This window comes from Aspergillus fijiensis, assembly GCF_003184825.1.
Source record: "Aspergillus fijiensis CBS 313.89 unplaced genomic scaffold BO72scaffold_49, whole genome shotgun sequence".
NCBI lineage: Eukaryota > Fungi > Ascomycota > Eurotiomycetes > Eurotiales > Aspergillaceae > Aspergillus > Aspergillus fijiensis.
The window spans coordinates 115,643-137,215 of record NW_024469025.1 but is presented as its reverse complement, the minus strand read 5'-3'; the positions used below and the strand labels follow the sequence as shown (position 1 = coordinate 137,215).

Sequence of the window (21,573 nt, the reverse complement as noted above, 5' to 3'; positions counted from 1 at the left end):
TGGAGTTGTGATCCAACTTGGAATGCAGGTTCAATTATTGGAAGTAAGTTAAGAGGGAGTGACGAAACTTATGTCGGGGTACGTGAGCTTGAGCCCGGGCCGAGACAACCGGGATTTCCCTCAAGAGCAGCTCATTTTCCCTGCGACCGGCAAATGAACGGAGTATAATTATTACGCTATTTCGGCTGCCTAGAACTGCCAACTTGGCACTTTTCAGCGCCCGCCAAGGACCGCCGCAGGCCTAATTGTCAAATGAGGTTGAACTCGAAGCCGAGGGCACATTACCGTCATTCCTTTCTTCAACACTGACTTCCCCAGACACAATGCCTCTTAGCGCCGCTGCGTAAGTCAGTCGACTGAACTCCTTCTAGAGACACTCTGACTCTGAATCACAGTTCCCTTTATCGACGGTCCCTCAAACTTGCCCTGGATTGGGCTGTTCACCGTCAGGTTTGGCGAGGACAGGCAGTCTACATTCGCTCACTGTTCGACGCAAATAAAGACGTTCGCGATCCTCGGCAACAGAAGGTATCCTTGAATTGGAGCTGCAATGTACAGTGGTACCAGACTTAGTCTAATAGCGATTCAACAGGTGCTGTTACAGGAAACCGAGAAACTACTTGAGACATGGAAGCACCCGGACCCCTATCGCGCGCCTACTGCTCCAGGAGGTATTTGATTGCTAGTCCAAGCTTGCCGCAAGGATCAGGTGCTAACTTTCTATAAGGCAGTAAATGGGAGAGAAACCTTCCTGCCCCCCAGTTGCCTCGTAAGTTCATGCGTTTTGTCCTTGATAACAGACTCTTACATGTTGTCCGGCACGTCGTACTGACACCCATCAGTCGCTGCCCAGCCTGCGGGCCACTGATCGCCGTCTTCAAAGTACTTTAGCTTATCTGTTACAAAAATACAATTTGAATAGCACACTTGCAGGAAGGCTTGTCAAGGCAGTAAACCATAGATATTGAAAAGCAATAAGTATCACTCGCTGTCGTGACAACAAGAGTCAACACGCCGACGTCTAGAATGCAGCATATTGAAAAATTGTATCCATAATTCTCGGTATCATTCCATGTCCGTGGACATAATGTACAACCATGAAACTAAAAGCTAAAAGGAAGAAAACAACGCAGAGCCATTAACGTGCCCAGACCAGAACCCCGTTATCACATCAATAAGAGAACCAATCCACGCCGAATCAGAAAACCCAAACCAAAGAAAAATTGTTCACAGCTCCTGGCTACCCGAGCCCTTGCCACTCTTAGGGGTCTTCTTGGGCAAAAGGTCTAAATCGTGTTAGCACTATGTCAGTCAACTTAGATCGAGAACTTGAAACATACTCTGGTGAATGTTGGGAAGGACACCACCCTGAGCAATGGTGACGTGGCCCAGAAGCTTGTTCAACTCCTCATCGTTTCTGATGGCAAGCTGGAGATGGCGGGGAATAATACGGGTCTTCTTGTTGTCACGGGCAGCGTTGCCTGCCAATTCAAGAATTTCGGCGGCGAGATATTCAAGAACGGCGGCAAGGTAAACAGGGGCACCTGCTATCGTGTTAGGGAAATAGAGGTGAATGGGACGATTCCAGGAGCTTACCAGCACCGACACGCTGAGCGTAGTTGCCCTTGCGGAGAAGACGGTGAACACGACCAACAGGGAATGCAAGACCGGCCTTGGACGAGCGGCTAGAAGACATGATTGGGTTAGCTTCAGTTGTTGCGGGTGGTGGATGGTGGCTCTCACGATTGGGCGTTCTTGCTGCCGCTGGCCTTGCCTCCAGACTTTCCTCCGGTCATTTTGATGATTGTTGTTTTTGTTTGTGAGGGTCGTGAGAAGAAGGTATACGATAGGGTCAGGACGTCGACACGGCGAAAAGGTTAGTTTATGGGGTTAAGGGTTGACGGCGAACGCGAGGGAGCGGAGGACATATATAACAACGCGACAAGGGTGACGTTAGGCTAATGGGGAGCCTTTCAGATCACCCTCTCGCTTAGCGGGGCTAACCAATCAAAGAAGAGATCATATCACCTGGCGCGCATGGCTTGGCGGAGATGGAATTGGCATGATTCCGGGTAGGGGCTACCTTATGGGGTATAGCTCTGTAATGATGGGGATGCGTTTCAATACAGTCATGCTAGCGTGATCTGCGGCGTTCTGTGGCGGTAGGTGACGCGTTCCCCACCCTTTAATCATACAGATCATACGTATTTGATACGGTATTGAAATTCTGCTTCTTTCGCGGACCTCAGGATCAACTAGGCATTTGCGAGCTGGTATAAGTAGCGCGCCTCTCTCGTCACCGCGTCTCCCTCATTTCAGTTTTCCTCATCATCCTGCTCTCCGTTCTTCTCCACGCTACAACTCAACGCAATCCGCCTTCACCTCCACCCTTTACGTTTTAAACACAAAATTCAAGATGCCTCCTAAAGCTGCCGAGAAGAAGCCCAGCACCGGTGGCAAGGCCCCAGCTGGAAAGGCCCCCGCCGAGAAGAAGGAAGCCGGCAAGAAGACTGCCTCTGCCAGCACCGGTGACAAGAAGAAGCGTGGAAAGACCAGGAAGGAGACCTATTCCTCCTACATTTACAAGGGTACGGCCGGTTTACGTGTTTCCATGCACAAAGCTAATTCTCGTTCTAGTCTTGAAGCAAGTCCACCCCGACACTGGTATCTCCACTCGTGCCATGTCCATCCTGAACTCTTTCGTCAACGGTATGTCTAGGCCCTGGCCGTATAATGATCTGATCACGGATGCTGACTTTCTTTAGACATCTTCGAGCGAGTTGCTACCGAGGCTTCGAAGCTCGCTGCTTACAACAAGAAATCCACTATCTCGTCGCGGGAGATCCAGACCTCGTAAGTCACTAATTCAATAAAACATGGGGCGCCGGCTGACGAAAAGTAGTGTGAGGCTCATCCTCCCTGGCGAATTGGCAAAGCACGCGGTGTCCGAGGGCACTAAGGCTGTCACAAAGTACTCTTCTTCTGCCAAATAAGCTTCTTGTTTTGTTTGTTTGTTTCTGCGGGATTGTTTTTATGCTACCTCGTCATCAGCAACGGTTCTGAGGTGGTGGGTTACAGGGTGTTCGCGGGATTTTTCTAATGTGTCATGGGATGGCTTTATTTTTTCCCCTTGGGCCAGATGTTTTTTATGGTTTTCGTGACATGAATGCGGTGTAACATAACACGGATCTGGGGTTGGTCGCGCAATTTTGCCTTCCCTAGCAGAATTCGATTTCTGAATTGCTTTCCATATCCATTCTTTCCATCCACGCAGCTCTACCGGATCGACATGCATTGTCAGGAAAGTCTTTCTGGACTAAGAGCCACGCATTCGTTCCGGGTGTCTATTCTGTATCGTCCAATACCTCAACTTCGTCCAGAGCATCTCGCCCCATGTTTGATGTATCCATCTCATTGATGATATGGATGATCGCTCTGCCTTCTACCGATTTCAACCGACTCTCCCAGTCCTGCCAGTCTTCTTCATTTCGGATGAGAAACCCTATAAGCATACTTGGGTCCATATCCCGCATGTGAATCCTCCGCAGTCGTCGCGTGTGGTAAGTGTCGATCTCATCTTTCGAGTATGACTGCCCTGTGTCACGGTCTGGAAGCGCTGAGCGTGTGAAGTGGGGGTCGAGATAGAATAAATGCGAACCCTGGTGGCCTACAAAATAATGCGAGGCCGAAGGACGTCCCCTAATGTGTTCGTCGCGTCAGTTTGGTTTGATGATAGCTACTCGGGGGCATACCCTGCTATTCCGACCGACTGGGGGAGTTGTAACGCGGCCTTAAGGCCATTCCAGTATGCCGGTGTCACGCGATCGATGCCCAGTCTTATTCCGACAAGTATGAGCGTTGGTTGAATCACGCCTGTCCCGCTACGTGCGATTTCCAGGAATCTGTCTCGATAAACCTCCCCTGTATCATTTGTGACATATACGTTGAGTGCTGGTTCTTGCCACGAAGTGGAGAGCGCCCTAGCTTGATCTTCAATTCCAGTCGATACCTTAATGTGTGGGGTTTACATACTCAATACATCTGGCGGTTGCGGATGGCCCAAACCACTCTCCTGGGAATTTGCCACATGACTGTGCACCATGCTGTACAAAACGGTGGATCGAGAAGGGGGCACTGGGAGTGTCTGCAAAGAGTGATAGCAAGCTAGCTTCATCATTCTGTCTCTGTCCGCGACGCCAGTCTATCAAGATGTTAGCAAGGTAAAGTGGCCGTCTTTAATGGTCTGAGACCATGTTTCTCACCCCGCCCCAGTAGCAGAAAGGCCATCGCATTGATCAGTAGGCTTTGGCCTGATCTTATCATACAGCCCCATCCGGTATCTGATGTAAAACCTTGCGTATCCAACAACTGACTTCGTAGTCGGACGCTTAGTGTCATGGATGCATTGGCGTCGTGGCCATCGGTTCTGGGTATTGGTGTGAAGTTCGATCGATAAGTCATCCAGATCCTTGACTCAAAGTCTGAGATGAAGGTCTCTGGCCAAGAATGCTCTGATGTGCCTTGTGTCTTTGAGACCGCTGATGCAACCTCATTGCCTCCGTCACACTCCTCTTGGCCATCATCGGCTAGGTGATATGCAGGTATTAGTTGATCTGTTCAACTCGCTGGGGCATTCTTCCTTTGTGTCTCTTCTATCTTGTTTTGTTTATTCGGGACCATGTGGTTGCGGGTGGGCTTACGGGTCTTAGTCTGCGAGGCTTCTGGCCCCTCGGCAGGAAGGTACTTTACCCCCAAACACCAGATAGGTTCGTGTGGTTCTCTGTCGTTCCTGGGCTCGGGATCCCAGATATACTGCACGATGCGTTTGCTGCAGCGGCCGATATCCGCGGCATTCATGGTTGCTGTGTCTCTTTGAGTTCGCACGGTGCTCAGTTCTGGTCACTCAAGAGGATGGAAGGTTGTCGCCGGTTCGGTTGCTACGTCAGTGTCCGGCGGGTGTGGGTCCAAGACATCGCCGGCCCGCTTGGGTCATGCGGAATGGGCCATATGAGCACCGGTGCTGCACCATTTGGCTGAAAAGGCTCTCGTTAGGTGGGGTTACAGGATGGGCATGGCATTTATACTTTATGTTACTGGTTGCCCTAACAGGATCTTTGATGGGGCGTTCTTTTGTTCTTTACTTCACCGTATTTTCCAAGTCCCTCGTTTGGGGCGTAATGCTGGTTAAGTTTATACAACGGTAGAAGAATATATAAACACATGAGGCCGGACGACTATGATAGTGCCTCACAAAGAAATATCCTATACTTCAGAGACAAAGTATCTGAAGGACTAAATATGTGTCGTGGAAATACCTACTAAGGGCACATACCTATCTGAAGCAGGCAGTGCAGACATGCCTGGACTGGCAGCTTCAGTGATCTAATGTGTAGATAGTAGTAGATACCCACCCAGGTGGAGTGTGGACATCGGATCCCCCCCGCAGACATTCACTCACCGCCCGCCCGAGGAAGTGGAAAACCCAGAGCCGCCCCCTCGGGTAGGTTTTGAAAGTAACTACTGCAATTCTTACACATCGCTTACATCCTTCAGGTACATCCCTTACTGCCGCAAGCACTTACGCACACAAAAGGGCGGCTCCAGGATGCCACGGTCCAAGGTGAAGCCGAGGGTTAAGAAGCATAAAGGAACAGTATCCAGCCTTCAAGGTACTGGCACCCGTTTACCATGAATACTCACATGTTCATGCTGACGCCACAGAAGCCACAGGCAAAAACCATCTTACACTGCAACAAGAAGCACGCAACACAGAGGGCCGCAGCTCACGAAGGGTAGACACCTCTCTTCGCCACCACGTGATACAATTCGTCAGCGCAGGAAATACGCCATCAGATTTAGATCAAGAAAAAAGTCCACGGCCCCCAGAACCTCTTTACAAACCCCAGGATCTGTCAAATGTAGAGTCATCTGATGCTGTCACGATTTCAAGCCCATCATTTGCAGTTGACCATGACCAATGCCACTTCGAACTGCCTGAGGAAGATCTCACTCCTAGAGCCACATCGGACATAGCCACATCATTGTCTCCGAATACAGATGACTCCAGCGAGGACGAGGTGGTTTTCTCGGGGCGCCGAAACCAGGTCGCCGAGCACACTCATAGAGGATCAGTGTCGATATCCGTCGCCAAGTGTGCAGACATACCCAGCCCCGCCGACGACACAAGGCGCACACTCCTTCCTGATATATGCCCCGAAAGTGTCCCACCGTTCAGACCCGACATAGCTCCAGCAGAAGAGTCCTCGGTTGGACAGGGACCGGGTGAATGTCCAGATTATATCAGTCTCAAGGTCAAAAGGACACAGAAGAAGGAGAAGACGATTCGGAGGCATTCAACGACAGACGAAGACGCTGTCCTAGCTGATTATATCGCAAACATGGATGATGAATATTCTATCCTGCAGGGCGGACGCAGCCAGGATAGAGGTTCTGAAGCGTATACCATGGTGAAGATAGGTCATTCACCACGTTTCAACAGCAGCAGGGGACGTGCCGATAGAGCAACATCATCTCGTATTGAAGCCGCTCGCCGGGGTTCCTCAAAGGAGTGCGTCGACCGTGCAGGATGTATGTGGAAATATTCTTGCAATATATGTTCTCATGCTAACTGTACTAGGCAACGATTCGGAGGTGAGACTGACAACACAGGGCCTGTTGATTGCCCCAGGTACGGATGGATACACGGAAAGCAGTCAACTGATCGACAATGATCCCGAGCACGCGGAGGGGGGTGGATTGAACAGCACAGTGCTGCTGGACTCGTCCTCTGATATTGATTCTGCTCATGGAAACGAATGGGAGACTAGAGATCCCCCTTCAGATGTTCAACAAGAACACGACGAAGAGGAAAGCATGTTTGCATCGGCGAATGCGTTTGCTGACGCGCTAGATCTTGATCCTTACTACGGGTTTGATATCATGGACTTCAACCGACCTAGTCTGAAGCAAAAGCCCAAACGGACTGGTCGTGGATTCAATGCTTACTTGCCCGACAGTGACCTGGAGGCGGAACTCTTGAGTGCATGGGAAACCGACCGCGCTAAGAAAAAATCGAGAAAGCAGCAAAGAGAGCAACTTCGCTCTGAAGGGTTGCTTGGTCGACGAAATGCCGAGCCAGATCTCAGGGTGAAGTATGCGAAAGGAATGGACAGCACCGAACTGAAGATGGAAATACGACTTTTTCTGCTGTCAACAAAGCATAGGTACCTTCCGACACCTTCATTGTATGCTCTAGTATTTAGACTAACGCAATATGGCACCAACAGCTTGGTTCTCCCTCCAATGGCGAAGCAACAACGAAAGCTAGTGCATGAACTGGCAAACATGTTGTGTCTCACTTCGCAGTCACGGGGTAAAGGAACAAATCGATTTCCAATCATGAACAAGACGTCACGGACTCCAGGCTTTACCCAGCAAACCATCCCTCAATTGGAACGAATACTGTCGAATGGCAAGTACGTCCAACGAGGCTCCAAATCTTGGGACCACAAGGCGACAAAACCAGCCAAAGCTCGACGTGGCCGCCCCGACGCATCGGCAACGTACATGGATGGGGAAGTTGTTGGTGCTTCGGCACCAGAAATTGGCGCAGGAAACCGAGGGAGGGCTATGCTTGAAAAGATGGGTTGGAGCATTGGCACACCCTTGGGGGCTAGCAACAACAAGGGTATCCTACAGCCGGTGGCGCACGTTGTAAAGAACTCTAGGGCTGGCCTTGGCTAGATTGACGTCTTAGGAGACGCCTGCAGCAGGCCTCGCTAATCACGTTGATCAAAGTTCGTTTTGTAGAAGCAGCTTGCCAGTAGTACTTATGAAGTTTTCGAGATATAGCTACTGGTGGTTGCCCACGAGAATTTGCAACAAAGGAGGGCTTGATGCAGTCGAGATATCCACGCTATTTTGCTCAATGCGACAAAATCACCTCTTGGTTGCAAGTGCCTGCACCCTGAGCTGAGCATGGTTAGACTTTCTGATATGGGTAAAAAGCTGTGATCTAGAGGCAAAGTCGACACCACAGGTAGCACATCGGCGGTCTTGAGCCTCATTGTCGGCTTGTTGGGCTTTCTTCAGACGCTTTAGCTTGGCCTTTCCCAATTTTGCTGGAGTCACCGGTAGCTGCTCGTGTATCTGTGTTGCCGACAAATTTTCAGTTAGATCATTTATGGTGTCTGCCGGATTTTGTATATCATCGTCTATTAGCTGAAGTCGACCTTCCACACAATCTCGAGGCGCATAGTAAGTGTCACAATCTGAACTATCATTTGCCTCCTTAGAGGAACTGGAAGTAGCGATGATGCCAGTACATGGGCTATCATGTTTGTCGAGATGGTTGTCTTCACCCTCTGGTTCTGCATTTGAACTACTGCGATCCAGCGATTCGTGACTTGGTGAAGCTGAACGTGACTTCTTGTTCATGTCTAGAACAGATGTTGAGCTGTTACATGGCAAGGCGGTTGTTTTCTGCGCAGAGTTGAGGGTGGAGAAATCATCCACTAACCCCAGCTGCTTATTCTCAGCCCTCATTTCTCTTTGCAACTGTTTGACGGCCTTGATATGCTTCTTGCTTCGTTCGTGTGTCTCAAATTGTTTAGTACTCTTGAAGCTTTTATCACACACAACACAATCAAAATGCTCTACCGCGACATTTGAGATATTGTAGCTGCCATCGGAGTCAATCTCACTGTGATCTTGTGACATCGCCCACTCTGGTGCAACATATTCGCGAAACTTGGCTTGATTGACTGCTCGTGACCTGGCAGCTTGCGCAGCAGTGGAACGACGAAGAAATTCTTGTCGCTGAGATTCACTCTGAACATTGGACTTGTATCGAGGGTCACGCTTTTTAACAAACGCTACAAGCGACCGGACTGCATCATTGAATTCCCGAATTCCATCCTCACGTAGACGTTTGTTCTCTTTCTCCATCAGCCGCCTAACACGTCGGTCTGGGGCCTCTGAATAACGGTATTTATCTTTCCACGCGAATGTCTTTGTGGTTGAGAAGCCACTCCAGGCCACGTAAAAGGGACGCACAACTTCCTCATAGCCATCGTCACGATGACCAAAGGTTGGATACTTTGCTGTATTTGTTCCTTCGCCGGAGGTACTTAGCTCTTCCTCCAGAGCGAGACGTGAGAAAATCTCACGAAGACCACCATAGAATCCCTCAGGGGAATCAGAGAACTCCATTCGAGGACTGAATTGTGAAAACAGCCCGAATATGTCACCTGCAGTCGTGATTTTGGTATTGTTTGATAATCTGACATCTTCAAAATTTCCATCCTGCCCTAAAATGGCTTCTTGATGAGAATCATACCAGGCGCGCTCTTGGGGATCTGAGAGCACTTCGTAAGCAGCCTGAACCTCCGCAAATAGCTTCGTCGCGTTTTCCACATTTCCAAAGTTCTTGTCAGGATGTAACTCCAGAGCTTTTTTCCTGTATGCCTTTTTAATTCTTTTTAAGCAGCCGGCAGATGGTGTCAGTCTAAAGTAAGCCAGACAGAGAGGATAAGAAGGGAAGGGAGGGCCAAAAGAAATGGCTTACTCTTCTCCAGATGCGTCTCGAGCGACTTGCAAGAGTTCATAATACCCGATCCTCTTATTCTTATCAACAGAGGTACCGGGTTCTTCAGTGTTGGTTGTGGAGTAATATTGGCCCATTCCTGCGGTATTTGTTCCTCAATGCTAATAAGGAAGGATTGAAGGACATATGTGACGAATTATGGTTACTCTTACTACGTAGGTCAACAAAAAAAGTACCCGGGTATCCGCCTAACTCTGATTCGTGTTCACCAACCTCAGATGATACCGGTACATACAGGTGCTCACTAGTGTGGCGACTCATTGCGTTGCTCAGTCTAGTATTGGGGTCATTTTGTCATACTCTCACAAGTCATCCTTATATACTTGTTTAGCGGTATGGTTTTGTCTCTTGATTGTCTCCCTGAAGAGCTGCTACAACACGTCCTTCATTACTGTGAACCATTCTCCACGGCTGCATTAGAACGAACAGCTCGCAGATTTCGCGGAGTCACTAGTGAACCGACACTATGGCGCTATTATTGTGTGACACAGTTCAAATATTGGGCCCCTGGTCACGAACTGTCTAAGAGGTTGACAGCTCCCATATCAAGTACAGATTGGAAACAGCTCTATGTAACGAAGCATACAAGCTACCGCGCAACTACACGCCTGCTGAACAATATCCTCCGCAGTCAGGCTGGGAGGATCGAGCAGATCCAAGCCATAACTGACCTTGGATACGATGCTAAAGATGCTCTTTCACATAACATCTCTGTGGGGTCCGAGGCAGAAGACCATTTGGCACGGAGGTTGGTACCATTAACTTCATATTCTTTCTGCCAGCCATATTGTTTAACCATACGTCTACCATGAAAGATATTACGCCAGAGCGGTCTTGTCCTGTCTCCATCGAAACTTTGCCATCCGGGAATGGGAGAACCTTAGACGTGGAAAAGTTGTGTCTTTAACTAGGGCGCTTGGAGCGTTCGATCTATTCATCCCGGAGAGTGGGTTTGGCAGTCTGGAAGAGGTAGGCTATCATCTTCAGTTGGGAGTGTCACCATAACTGACTGGCTTTGAAGATCGTCATTAAATTGGATAATGTCACGTCGCTATTTATCGAAAACCACCCACAATTTCAACAGTTAACCTGTCGTAATAAGGCTAGAGCCATCGCAGGCTTCCTTCGAGCGAACAATTTCAATGGTATTGAACCAGGAAGGAGTTATCACCGCCTGGAGCATAATTTCTTAGGTGTTTCACTGAATGATCCTGCTCACAACTCACTTCCTCTAGTCTCGGCTGCTATTTACTGCCATGTTGCACAGAAACTAGGCCTCGACGCCAGGCCATGCGGATTTCCTTTTCACGTTCACGTAATTATCATGCCTGCGACCGGATATGATGTCGATGGTCATGCAGTCGAAGCTGGAATGCGAGGAGGTCCCATTTATATGGATCCGTTCAGATCAGACAAGGAGACACCAGTTACGGATCTACAGCATCAGTTGAACTTTCTGGGAGCCTCCGCTGCGGAGCAATCGACGTTCCTTGGGAAGTCTGAGGTGTCGGAGATCGTGCTTCGTTCCAGCAAGAACATATTAAACTCTATTCAGCGCGGTAGTGATTTTGACGACGTACATTCTGCATCAGTTGATTTGGCCAGTGCAAAATATGCCGCTGTCTGGTCATCTATGCTACTTTCGGATCCGGCTCGCTCTATCGAGTTGAGGCATAACCTTCCATGGTTAATGGAGCTTCTAGCCATGGAATTTCCATCAGATGTAAATCTGGTTGAGCACTTCATCACTCCTATTTTCAACGGTATGGCTGAGCATGACAACATCTTGGAAAGCCTTCATGTTATGCGGGCTGTGGACGGGATTCCGAGGGAGGTCAAAAAGCGCTCCGCTCAAGATGGTAGCGTCAGGTATCGAATTGGCCAGGTTTTCAGGCATCGCCGATACGCATACCGCGCCATTATTACTGGGTGGGATGTGGAGTGTGGTGCGGGTGAGCAGTGGATGAGACGTATGGGAGTGGACAATCTTCGAAATGGTCGACACCAGAGTTTCTATCATGTACTGTATGTGACTGTGTTTGATATGGTTACTAACCGACTGTGAGGCTAACAATTCCAGTGTTGAGGATAGAAGTGTTCGGTACGTGGCAGAAGAAAGCATTGAGCCTCTTGTCACAGAGATGGCAGATTTGCCACACAGTTTGGTCGCAATTGCAGGCAAACACTTCAAGAGATGGGATAATGATAGAAGGGTTTTTGTGAGTAATATTACCGACGAATATCCAGATGATTAATAAGTATGGTATCTTGGTGTTGACCACTATGTACTATATTATTCTATTTTATGATTAAATTTTTTTTTTAAAAAAAAAGCCTCTACTAGGACTATACATCTGATTATTTCTACTGGCGTGGTGTTTGTCGGTATTGTGGGGAGAAAAGCGCGCCGGGTGAAGGTGGAGGGAAAAGGAAGGGAAAGGGACTGGGCAACAAATGCTTGAATGCTTCCTTGCATACTGATTGGGGGATCGGCCTTTCCGGTAAAAAGGGTGGGTCGCTATCCGCGTATCAGTTGCAGTGCGGTTGTTCTGCCTATAGCTTCTGCCGTCGGGCTTCATCTTCTCAATCCTCAGTATCTAGCTGTTCTTTCAAGTTAGCAACAATGGTATATTCATATAGAAAATTAATATATAGTATGTCTGTGACAGCTCAAAGATGTGTATTAATGTGTATTGATTGATTGATTAATTGATTGATGATGATGGTGATGATGATGATGATGGTGATGATGATGATGATGATGATGATGATGATGATGATGATGATGATGATGATGATGATGATGATGATGATGATGATAATAATGATAATAATGATAATGATAATAATAAATTCAATCTTGCTTCTAGCAGGCTTAAGATTTGTATAACAGTGGTTATTATAATTAGCCGGTAACTAGTATACTAGGCTATATACATGATGAAACAGCTATATTATATTTTTTATATTAATTATATTATTTTATTTGTATATATTAGCTTGAAGTAAATAAAATAAGCAATAAACCATTTAATGTTATGGACGAAGTTTAATATGACTGATTAATATGATTATAATTATTCGAGATGATAAAAAACAGAAGAAATTAATAGTCTTAAAGTTCTACTACCAAACTAATAAAAAAACAGCTACATGAATAAAAAGCAGAATATTATTATAAATAAATAAATAAATAGTATTATATACCGGATATTAAAATAGAGATATCTTTGTTATTAATTATATATATAAAGAAATAAATATTTATATAAAAAATAATATGTAATAAAAAAAATTAAAAATAATAATATATAAAGAATAAATTATTAACTAGAATAAATATATAAAATAGTAATATATTTTAAAATAAAAGAAAGATAAAAAAACAAAATAAATAAATAAAAATAAAGAAATATATTATAAATATATTAACATAGCAACTATTTGAAATATTGGAATATATAAATAAAATTAAAACTATTAACATTAAATAAATATATTTATATATTATTTTTTAAATTATATTTCTTCCAGCAAATAAAATACTATAAGATAGAAATATAATATTTTCTATAAAAAATAATATACTTTATTAAAATAAACCTAATTTTTTAGAAATTTTTATAATAATTTTTAGTCTAGATTTTAAAAAGCTTGTTTAACACGCGGTTAAATAAATTAGAATTATTAATATTATATACAGGTTTAAATTAGATAATAAAAATAATAAAATATATATTTTATAAATTAAAAAATATAAGACAGTATATATAGCAGCTAATATATATAATAATAAAAAAACTAATATATTAATAATTTAATTTTTTCTTAATTATAAAGCTGGATAATATATATATTTTTAGTATAAATCTAAATATATTTAATTACTAGAAATAAAAAATATAAATTTTTAATAATAATTATATATATATTTTATATATATAATAATATATTTAAGAACTTTTTTTATATTAAACTAAAATAAAAAGTTTTAAATTTCTCCGATATAAATAACAGTATATTCTAAATATAAATAATTTCTTAAAAAATATTTATTTTTACGGATAGAATAATGATTTTAATATATAAAAATATATAGTTAAATAAATTATAACAGTTGCAGCCGATGAGTATAAATATAATAAAGTCAATATTATTAAGTTAGTTATTTCTTCGATGTATTAAAGCGGAAATCCCTATATATAAAAAACTACTAAAACAAAAAAACAAAATAAAATTAATATTACCGAAAATATTATCAACCGGTCTACTATATATACCGGTCTTTTCAAAAAGACGCCCACGTTAAAAATACTAAATATATAATAAATAAAATATACAAAAATATAAAAAATAATCTAAAAATAAAAAATAGTATATCAAAAATATAATATATAAGAAATAAAAAATATAAATATACTAGAAATTAATCTTATTAAAAGACAAAAATATAATAACTTTTAAGATATACTAAGATATTAAAATATTAAGACTGTTAAAAATAATTCTTATTATAAATAATAATATTTATATTTTTAAACTAACTTCTTAACAGTAATATTAATAGCTTTAATTTATTAATTATTTTTTAAACCATATCTGGACCAATAAATCAGATATTATAAAATAAATATATAGTATTAACTATAATATATTATTTATTTATTAATAATTATCTTAATTTTCTAACAGTTAATTTTACCGGAGAATCTTTTATTAATAATATAAAAAGATTTAGATAACTTTTAGCTAAAAAAATTAATATTTTTAAATACAGGCTTAAGCTAAGTAATTAATATTATTAAATAAATTAATTAAAATAACAGTAGTTCTAGATAATATATATAATAATTAATAATTTTAAAAATTTTAAATAAGCTGATATACTACTAAGTAAACTTCTACTTAATATTATAAATAAATAAAATAATATATTTATAGTATAACTAAAAATAAATAAAATTACTAATATAAAAATATATAAACTTATATCTAATATTATAATACTTTTTTATATATATAAATATAAATTTTAATATCTTTTTAATATTAAACTAATAGAAGAAATCCTAGATAAGATAATATATATATATTTAAAAATAATAATTTTAATATATAAATATATCTTTAGTTTTATTATAAACAGAATATTTAAAACAACAAAATATTAGATAAAAAATCTAAAAATAAAAAGATATTAAGACTATTAAATAAAATATTAAAAATAACTTTAGTTAGATTAGAATATTTAATATATTATAAAATAAATTTTATAAAATATTAGAGTTAATATAATCAAATACTAAATATTAATTTATAAAAAATTTTATTTATAAATATATAAACCAAAAATTTATTATTAAAATAATTAATAAAAAAAATAAATTAAAATCTAACTTTTTAAGTATCTTAAACTTAAATAATATTATAATATATTATTATTTTAACAGTTTAAATTATTTATTTAGATTATTTATTAGTTTAAAAATAAACAGCAGTCGAATAAAACTATTTTAATTTTATCTTAAAAAAATCTTTTTAAAATACAGATATAAATTATATATTATAATCGAAAATAAAAAAATAGAAAATATTTAAATTATAAAATTATATATATTTAATAACAGTAAGTTTTTATTAATCTACTTTTTATATAAAAAAAATAAAGAATAAATTAATATATTTAGTAAATTTATTAACTATAATAAAAAGCTAGTTATAACCGGTAATAAATATTTTAAATAAATTTATAATAAAATCTATAATAATAATATAAAATAAAATAAAAATAAAAATTATAATATATTATACAGCTTATATTTATAAATTTTATTATATTAATAAATAGAATAATATAAAATATACTTTTTAAATAGTTTTTAATTTTTATTAATAACTAAATTATTTAGTTTTAGAAGATATTTCTTAATACCGATATAATTATATTTATTATATATAATATAAAAAATTTTAAATATAATAGTTTATAGTATATATATTTACGGTTTTTCTACTATTTTAAATTTATTATTTTTAATAATATAATTAAAATTAGAAATAGTCTCGGAATTAGAATAAATAATACATTTATTTATATATAACAAGCTGTTATAAAAAAATATAAATAAAATATATCAGGATTAAAATATAAAATATTAATAATTTCGCTTGCTTAAATATTTATAATATAACTATTAATAATCTACTTTTTAAAGTCTTTGTTTAACTAGATAATAAATATTTAAATAAAAAATATATTTTCTTAAGCAGAAAATATATTAACCGGAATATTTTTAAGATTATATTTAAATATATAAAAAATTTTTTTTTAAAAAAATAAAATAATATATCAGTAACAGTATTAGTATATTTAGTATAATAAAAAATAAGAATATTAAAATACTAGATATATTAATTTATATAAATAAAATATAGATTTAACTACTTAATAATAATAATATTAAAAAGTAACTATTTTAAAATATTAATAATACTAATATAGTCAGTATAGATAATAAAAAATATTAAAAATATTTAAATAAAATAATATAATTTATATAAGTTTTAAATAAAATAAAAAATCTTAAACTTAATAAACTAGTAGTTATACTTTGTAGAAATAAGTATTCTGCTTAAAAATAATACTAATTAAATCTATATAAAAGCGGATAACTTTAATAAATTAATATTTTAAAATAATTTATTTTTTAAGAATAATTAAGTCTTCGGACAGAATATCTTTAAAAATATTAGAATTAATATTTTTAATATTTTTATCTTTAATATAATTATCTTTAAAATAGTAGATTATAATTTTATAACTATTATATAAAGTATTAAAATTAACAAACAACTAAATATTTAGATTAAAATAAGTAAAAATATATAAATTTAAATTTTCTGCTTATAATATTCTATATACTTAATATTTCTTTTTAATTATACTAAAAATAATAGTATTAGATATATAGTTTCAATAAAATTAAAACAGCCAGATATATAATTAAATAAATATATTTTAAATATTTTAGTTTATAATTTTATAAAAAAACAGCTTTTTAAATAGAGTAATTAATATAATATTTTAACTATTTAGTTAAACTAAAATAATACTCAAACTTAGTAAGAATCTATAAAAATTAAAAAATATAAATAATTGTAAGCTTTTTTTAGATATAATAAGTTCTAATATATTAATATACTATTCTAATAATATAATAAATAAAAATATAATAAATATCTTAGTTAGCTTTAGCTTAATATTAATATTTTTAAACTTATTAAATAAAAAATATAAATATTTATAATATTTTTAAAAAAAATCTAGATATAGTAATTATATTATTAATATAAATATAAACAAATATATAATATTCTGCTAGAATTAAATCTATTTATCTTTATATATAAAAAACAAAGTTTATAAATTTTATAATTATAATATAAAAGATTTTTTAATTTTAAAAAAAATTATAAAATAATTTTAATAAAAAAAATAAATAAACTATTAATAAAAAAATTAAATTATATTTATAATAATAATATATTTACAGCCAGCTATTCTCTAAAGAATTTTATTTTATATTAAAACTAGATATATATCAGGTTTGGTTTCGCGATTTATATTATATAAATTTATAATAGTATAATCTTTAGATATATTATTAATTATTTTCTAAACTATAAAAATAAAATAAAATATAAATATATAATTTTTAGTAAAGAATATCTTATTTATTTTTTATAAAAAGTCGAATATAATATTAATTATTTTATAGTTATACTAAAAAATATAATAAATTCTAAAATAGTTTAAATATGTTTAATTTTATTATTTTTTTTAATAAAATATAAAGCTACTAGTCTTCAGATATATAAACTATTCTAATATTTAATTTATCGGGATTTATTTATATCTTAAAAAATTTAATTAAAAACTTAAAAATTTTTATCTTTTTTTTATTATATGTAAAAATAGTAATATTATTTAGTAGTTATATAATTTTACTGAAAGTATTAGTATTAATTTATATAAAAAATACCCGGTTAATAGTAGTAAATATAAAGTTTAATAATAAGTATTTTTTTTAAAAAAACTAAATTATTTAGAAAATCAATAAATAAAGTAGACTCTGAAATAAAAAATTCTAAAATAAAACTACAAATTAGAATATAAAATTCTAAAAAGTAAGATGATTCGGTAGTATAATTTTTAATAAAATATACAGTTATATAATTATTATTTTTAAAAATATTAAAATATAAATTATAACTAATAATTACTAAAAAAACATCTTATTAACAGCTTTAATAAAAAAAACAAAATATTTATTATATAAATATAGAAAAAGATACTAGAGTTATTTTTAGATTTAAAAATATAGTTAATATCTATTAAGCTGATATAAATCTTAACTAAAATATATATTTTAGTATAAAAAGATATTATAATTATTTATATTAAATAAATTAAAATCTTAATATAATCAGTTTTAATATATATAAAAACAAAAAAAATAAAATTATTATATAAGTAAATAGTTATAGTTTGATTTTTATAGTTAATAATTATATTTCTATATTTAATTATATTAATATTAATAAGTAAATTTAGACAGAGATCTTCGATAAGATATATTCTAATAATAATATGAATATATTTAAAAAGTAAAATATATAAAAACAAAATATCTAAAAATAGAAGTATCTTAGTATTACTAAATATAAAATAAGGATTTTCGGTATAAAAAATATTTTAAAATTAATATAAAAATCAGACTGGTAGATTAAACTAATATTAAAAATATAAAAAAAAGTCTGAGTAGAATATATAGTTAAAGCGGGAATATTTCTTATAAAAATAATATTAATAAAAATAGTAAAATATCTAGTATTAAAATAAATAAATATATAAATATTAATATAACTTAGGCCGGCTTTTATAGTTGCAGAATACTAAGTATATAAAAACTTAATATTATTAATAATCTACTATTTCTGAAAATAATAAAAAATATATTTATATAACTAGTTTTTAAATATTAAAAAAATATTACAGTTATAATATAAAATATACTATTTATTAATATTAAAAATCTTTTTAAAAACAGACTTAGACTTATTATTTTTAAATAAATTATTTTTAATAATAGTATATATGTTCTTATAATTATATAAAGATTTATTTATAAACTCTTTAATATAACTGGAATAGAGCTAATTAATATACTAAATATTTTAAAATAATCTAATATAATATAAATTAAAAAATAGTATATTTTAAATACTGTATACTTGTTTGTTCGGGTTGAAAAATAAAATATTATATATATAAATATATAAAAAAGCAGAAAATTAAAATTATATAAAAATATTAAAAAATAGCTGGGGTTAATTATATATATAAAAAAGATCTTAGATATATTAACTGTTACTATTAAAAAAAAGTAGAATTAGTTATAACTATATAACCTTTTTTAATATTTTTATAATTATTCTATTTATTATTTTTTTATTTTAATTATTATATTTTTAGATATTCTAATATTTTTAATTTTGGTATTCTTACTACTAATTCTAATTTTAATTATTCGGATATTTTAACTATTAGAAAAAATACTAATTCTAAGACTAATAATTATTTATTTATATATTTAAAAATATCTAGTTGTATTATTATTAACTATTTTAGTAGTTTTATTACTAATATAACTACTAGAACTAATTTTAGATATTTTACAGCTGCTATTAATATTATTATTAGAATAAATAAAAGTTTTTCTATTAATTAATTTAATTTAAATTAAACTATTTTAAATTATTATTAGTATTATTCTTATTATTTTAGTTAGTATAAGAATTATTTTAAAATTAGAATTAGGATTATTTTTTAAATTTTTAGAAAAAATTATTATATCTTTAGTTATTTTAGATAATATAAATAAAATCTTTTTAATTATACTATTATTAATTAAAAAAATCAAGAAATTTGTCAATATTAGTATTTTTAGTTAGTTAAACTAACTATATATAAAATCTAAAATTAATACAGTCTTAAATATATATAAGTGAGTTAAATAAATTATTTAATTAAATAGTATAAATATAATAAATAATTTCTTAAACAAATTATTCGATATAATAATCTAATTAGATATTAATTAAGATTATAATATAGATTATTAAGCTTATTTATAATAATATATAAATTAGATTTAAAATATTAAATTAATTTATTAAGCCAGCCAAGTTTTAAAAATATTTTAGTTATAAAATATTTTTTATATTTATTAAAACCGGTAGTATACCAGATAAAAATAATATTTTATATATATATTTAAAGATCAGATTTTATTAGAACTTTACTACAGTATTAAATAATATTTTTAATATAATTAATAAATATATTTATATTTTTATAAAATATATTTTTACTAATCTGCTTTATAATATTTTTATTAGATATATTAAAATAAAAAAAACTGATTTCTTCGGGTTTTATATTTTTAATATAGATAGTATAATTATTTTCTTAATTTTCTAAAGCAGTAAGATTAATATTCTCAGAATTAATATTTATAAAATTAATATTCGCAGGATTAATATTCTAAGAATTCAGATTATTTATTTATAGCTGATTTAATTATATTTATATTTATTTAAAATATTCTATAAATACTTAATATATAAGATTTTAATCTAAAAAAAAATTAGTATTATTAAATAAACCAGTACTATTAATACTAATTTTAAAAATATTATTAATACTAATATTAAAAATACCAGGATTTATTATAATATCTGTATATAATTCTTCGCTGGGACCGAAATACAGATTATTAAATATATTGAATTTTAGATTAAATATAAAAAAAATCAAAAATATTATATAAATTATAAATATCTTTAGAAGAATCGAGATATAAAAAATTAAAAAATTAAATATAATAATATTATTATTTAAGAGTAGTTGCTTTAGGCAGACTAAAAAATAAATAAATATTAGATAAAAATATAATATATAAAAAATTCTAAATTAGACTAAGAAATATAAATACTATAAATAGAGACAGTTAAAAAATAAAAAAAATAAAAAAAATAGTTAATATAGCAAACAGTTAAAAAAAGAATTTAATAAATAAAATAATAAAAAGATTCCTATAAAATTATTTAAATATTACTCAATTATTTTTTTTAGTTATTAGACTTGCAATAAAATATTTAGATATATATTTAGAATCGCCAGATATAAAAAACAGTTTAATTAGATTAAATATAATTTATTTTCAGTTAAATAATTAAATTAATAAAAAAAGTTAGTAAGATATTTATATAAAATAAAGCAGTTAATATTCTAAGACTTTAAATATAAATAATTTTTAAAAAATAAAAACTAAAAAGTAATATAAATAATATAATAAGTATAAAAGAGAATATTACTGTCTATACTATAAACAAAATATTTAAAAAAATTATAATAAAAATAAACTATTTAGTATATAAATTCTGATATATAGTTAATAATAATTTTATAATACTTTATTAAATACTACCGACAAGTTAATAAAATTAAAATATATAAATAAAAAAATAATACTACAAATAAAAAGTCCGGATAAATTATATTTATAATATAATTAGAGTATATTTAAAAAAACAAAATACTAAAAAATCGAGTATAATAATAAAATATAATAAAAATAATAAAAAATAAAAAATATAAAATAAAAAATACAAAAATAGTAGACAATAAATAGTAAAAAATTTAAAAAGTAAAATAAATATAATTTTCGAGTTTAGTATAAATATATATATATATATATAAAACTTAATTCGGCTAGCTAGTTATATAACTAAAATAAGAACTTAATATATTTAATAATCTATAAATAGAAAAATAGAAAAATAATCAACCAGTATAACTACAGTATAATTAAAAAACTCTAAGAATATAAAAGACAACTATAAAA

The 21,573-nt window shown here is 33.1% G+C and overlaps 7 protein-coding genes across 7 annotated transcripts; 4 read left to right on the top strand and 3 right to left on the bottom strand.

The window, feature by feature from the left end:
- Positions 1 to 159: 159 nt before the first annotated feature.
- On the top strand, positions 160 to 954 carry BO72DRAFT_479522 (NADH dehydrogenase [ubiquinone] 1 beta subcomplex subunit 9; the record flags this gene model as incomplete). Its single annotated transcript, XM_040947586.1, has 5 exons — positions 160 to 343; positions 396 to 528; positions 593 to 671; positions 728 to 769; positions 923 to 954. Exons 1-5 carry the CDS (start codon positions 324 to 326, stop codon positions 952 to 954), a joined length of 306 nt encoding a protein of 101 aa, XP_040798375.1. The 5' UTR covers positions 160 to 323.
- Positions 955 to 1,227: 273 nt separating this feature from the next.
- On the bottom strand, positions 1,228 to 1,796 carry BO72DRAFT_461308 (histone H2A; the record flags this gene model as incomplete). The annotated part of the gene is made up of 4 exons (XM_040946516.1): positions 1,228 to 1,286; positions 1,341 to 1,544; positions 1,597 to 1,685; positions 1,744 to 1,796. The coding sequence occupies 4 exons, from the start codon at positions 1,794 to 1,796 to the stop codon at positions 1,228 to 1,230; spliced, it is 405 nt and encodes a 134-aa protein (XP_040798374.1).
- A 620-nt stretch (positions 1,797 to 2,416) lies between these two features.
- On the top strand, positions 2,417 to 2,993 carry BO72DRAFT_384902 (histone H2B family protein; the record flags this gene model as incomplete). The annotated part of the gene is made up of 4 exons (XM_040941569.1): positions 2,417 to 2,588; positions 2,638 to 2,709; positions 2,766 to 2,853; positions 2,903 to 2,993. The coding sequence occupies 4 exons, from the start codon at positions 2,417 to 2,419 to the stop codon at positions 2,991 to 2,993; spliced, it is 423 nt and encodes a 140-aa protein (XP_040798373.1).
- On the bottom strand, positions 2,949 to 4,887 carry BO72DRAFT_516035 (cysteine protease ATG4). The gene is made up of 5 exons (XM_040949567.1): positions 4,701 to 4,887; positions 4,263 to 4,556; positions 4,033 to 4,201; positions 3,753 to 3,980; positions 2,949 to 3,699 (listed from the first exon to the last, which is right to left on the bottom strand). The coding sequence occupies exons 1-5, from the start codon at positions 4,855 to 4,857 to the stop codon at positions 3,345 to 3,347; spliced, it is 1,203 nt and encodes a 400-aa protein (XP_040798372.1). The 5' UTR covers positions 4,858 to 4,887; the 3' UTR covers positions 2,949 to 3,344.
- Positions 4,888 to 5,521: 634 nt separating this feature from the next.
- BO72DRAFT_450740 (putative R3H and G-patch domain protein) lies at positions 5,522 to 8,195 on the top strand. The gene is made up of 4 exons (XM_040945325.1): positions 5,522 to 5,669; positions 5,725 to 6,588; positions 6,638 to 7,223; positions 7,287 to 8,195. The coding sequence occupies exons 1-4, from the start codon at positions 5,606 to 5,608 to the stop codon at positions 7,741 to 7,743; spliced, it is 1,971 nt and encodes a 656-aa protein (XP_040798371.1). The 5' UTR covers positions 5,522 to 5,605; the 3' UTR covers positions 7,744 to 8,195.
- On the bottom strand, positions 7,939 to 9,681 carry BO72DRAFT_384853 (putative C2H2 finger domain protein; the record flags this gene model as incomplete). Its single annotated transcript, XM_040941568.1, has 3 exons — positions 7,939 to 8,329; positions 8,426 to 9,457; positions 9,566 to 9,681. 3 exons carry the CDS (start codon positions 9,679 to 9,681, stop codon positions 7,939 to 7,941), a joined length of 1,539 nt encoding a protein of 512 aa, XP_040798370.1.
- Positions 9,682 to 9,791: 110 nt separating this feature from the next.
- Positions 9,792 to 12,044, top strand: BO72DRAFT_530202 (YccV-like-domain-containing protein). The gene is made up of 4 exons (XM_040950286.1): positions 9,792 to 10,352; positions 10,420 to 10,573; positions 10,626 to 11,629; positions 11,685 to 12,044. The coding sequence occupies exons 1-4, from the start codon at positions 9,940 to 9,942 to the stop codon at positions 11,857 to 11,859; spliced, it is 1,746 nt and encodes a 581-aa protein (XP_040798369.1). The 5' UTR covers positions 9,792 to 9,939; the 3' UTR covers positions 11,860 to 12,044.
- Positions 12,045 to 21,573: the final 9,529 nt, after the last annotated feature.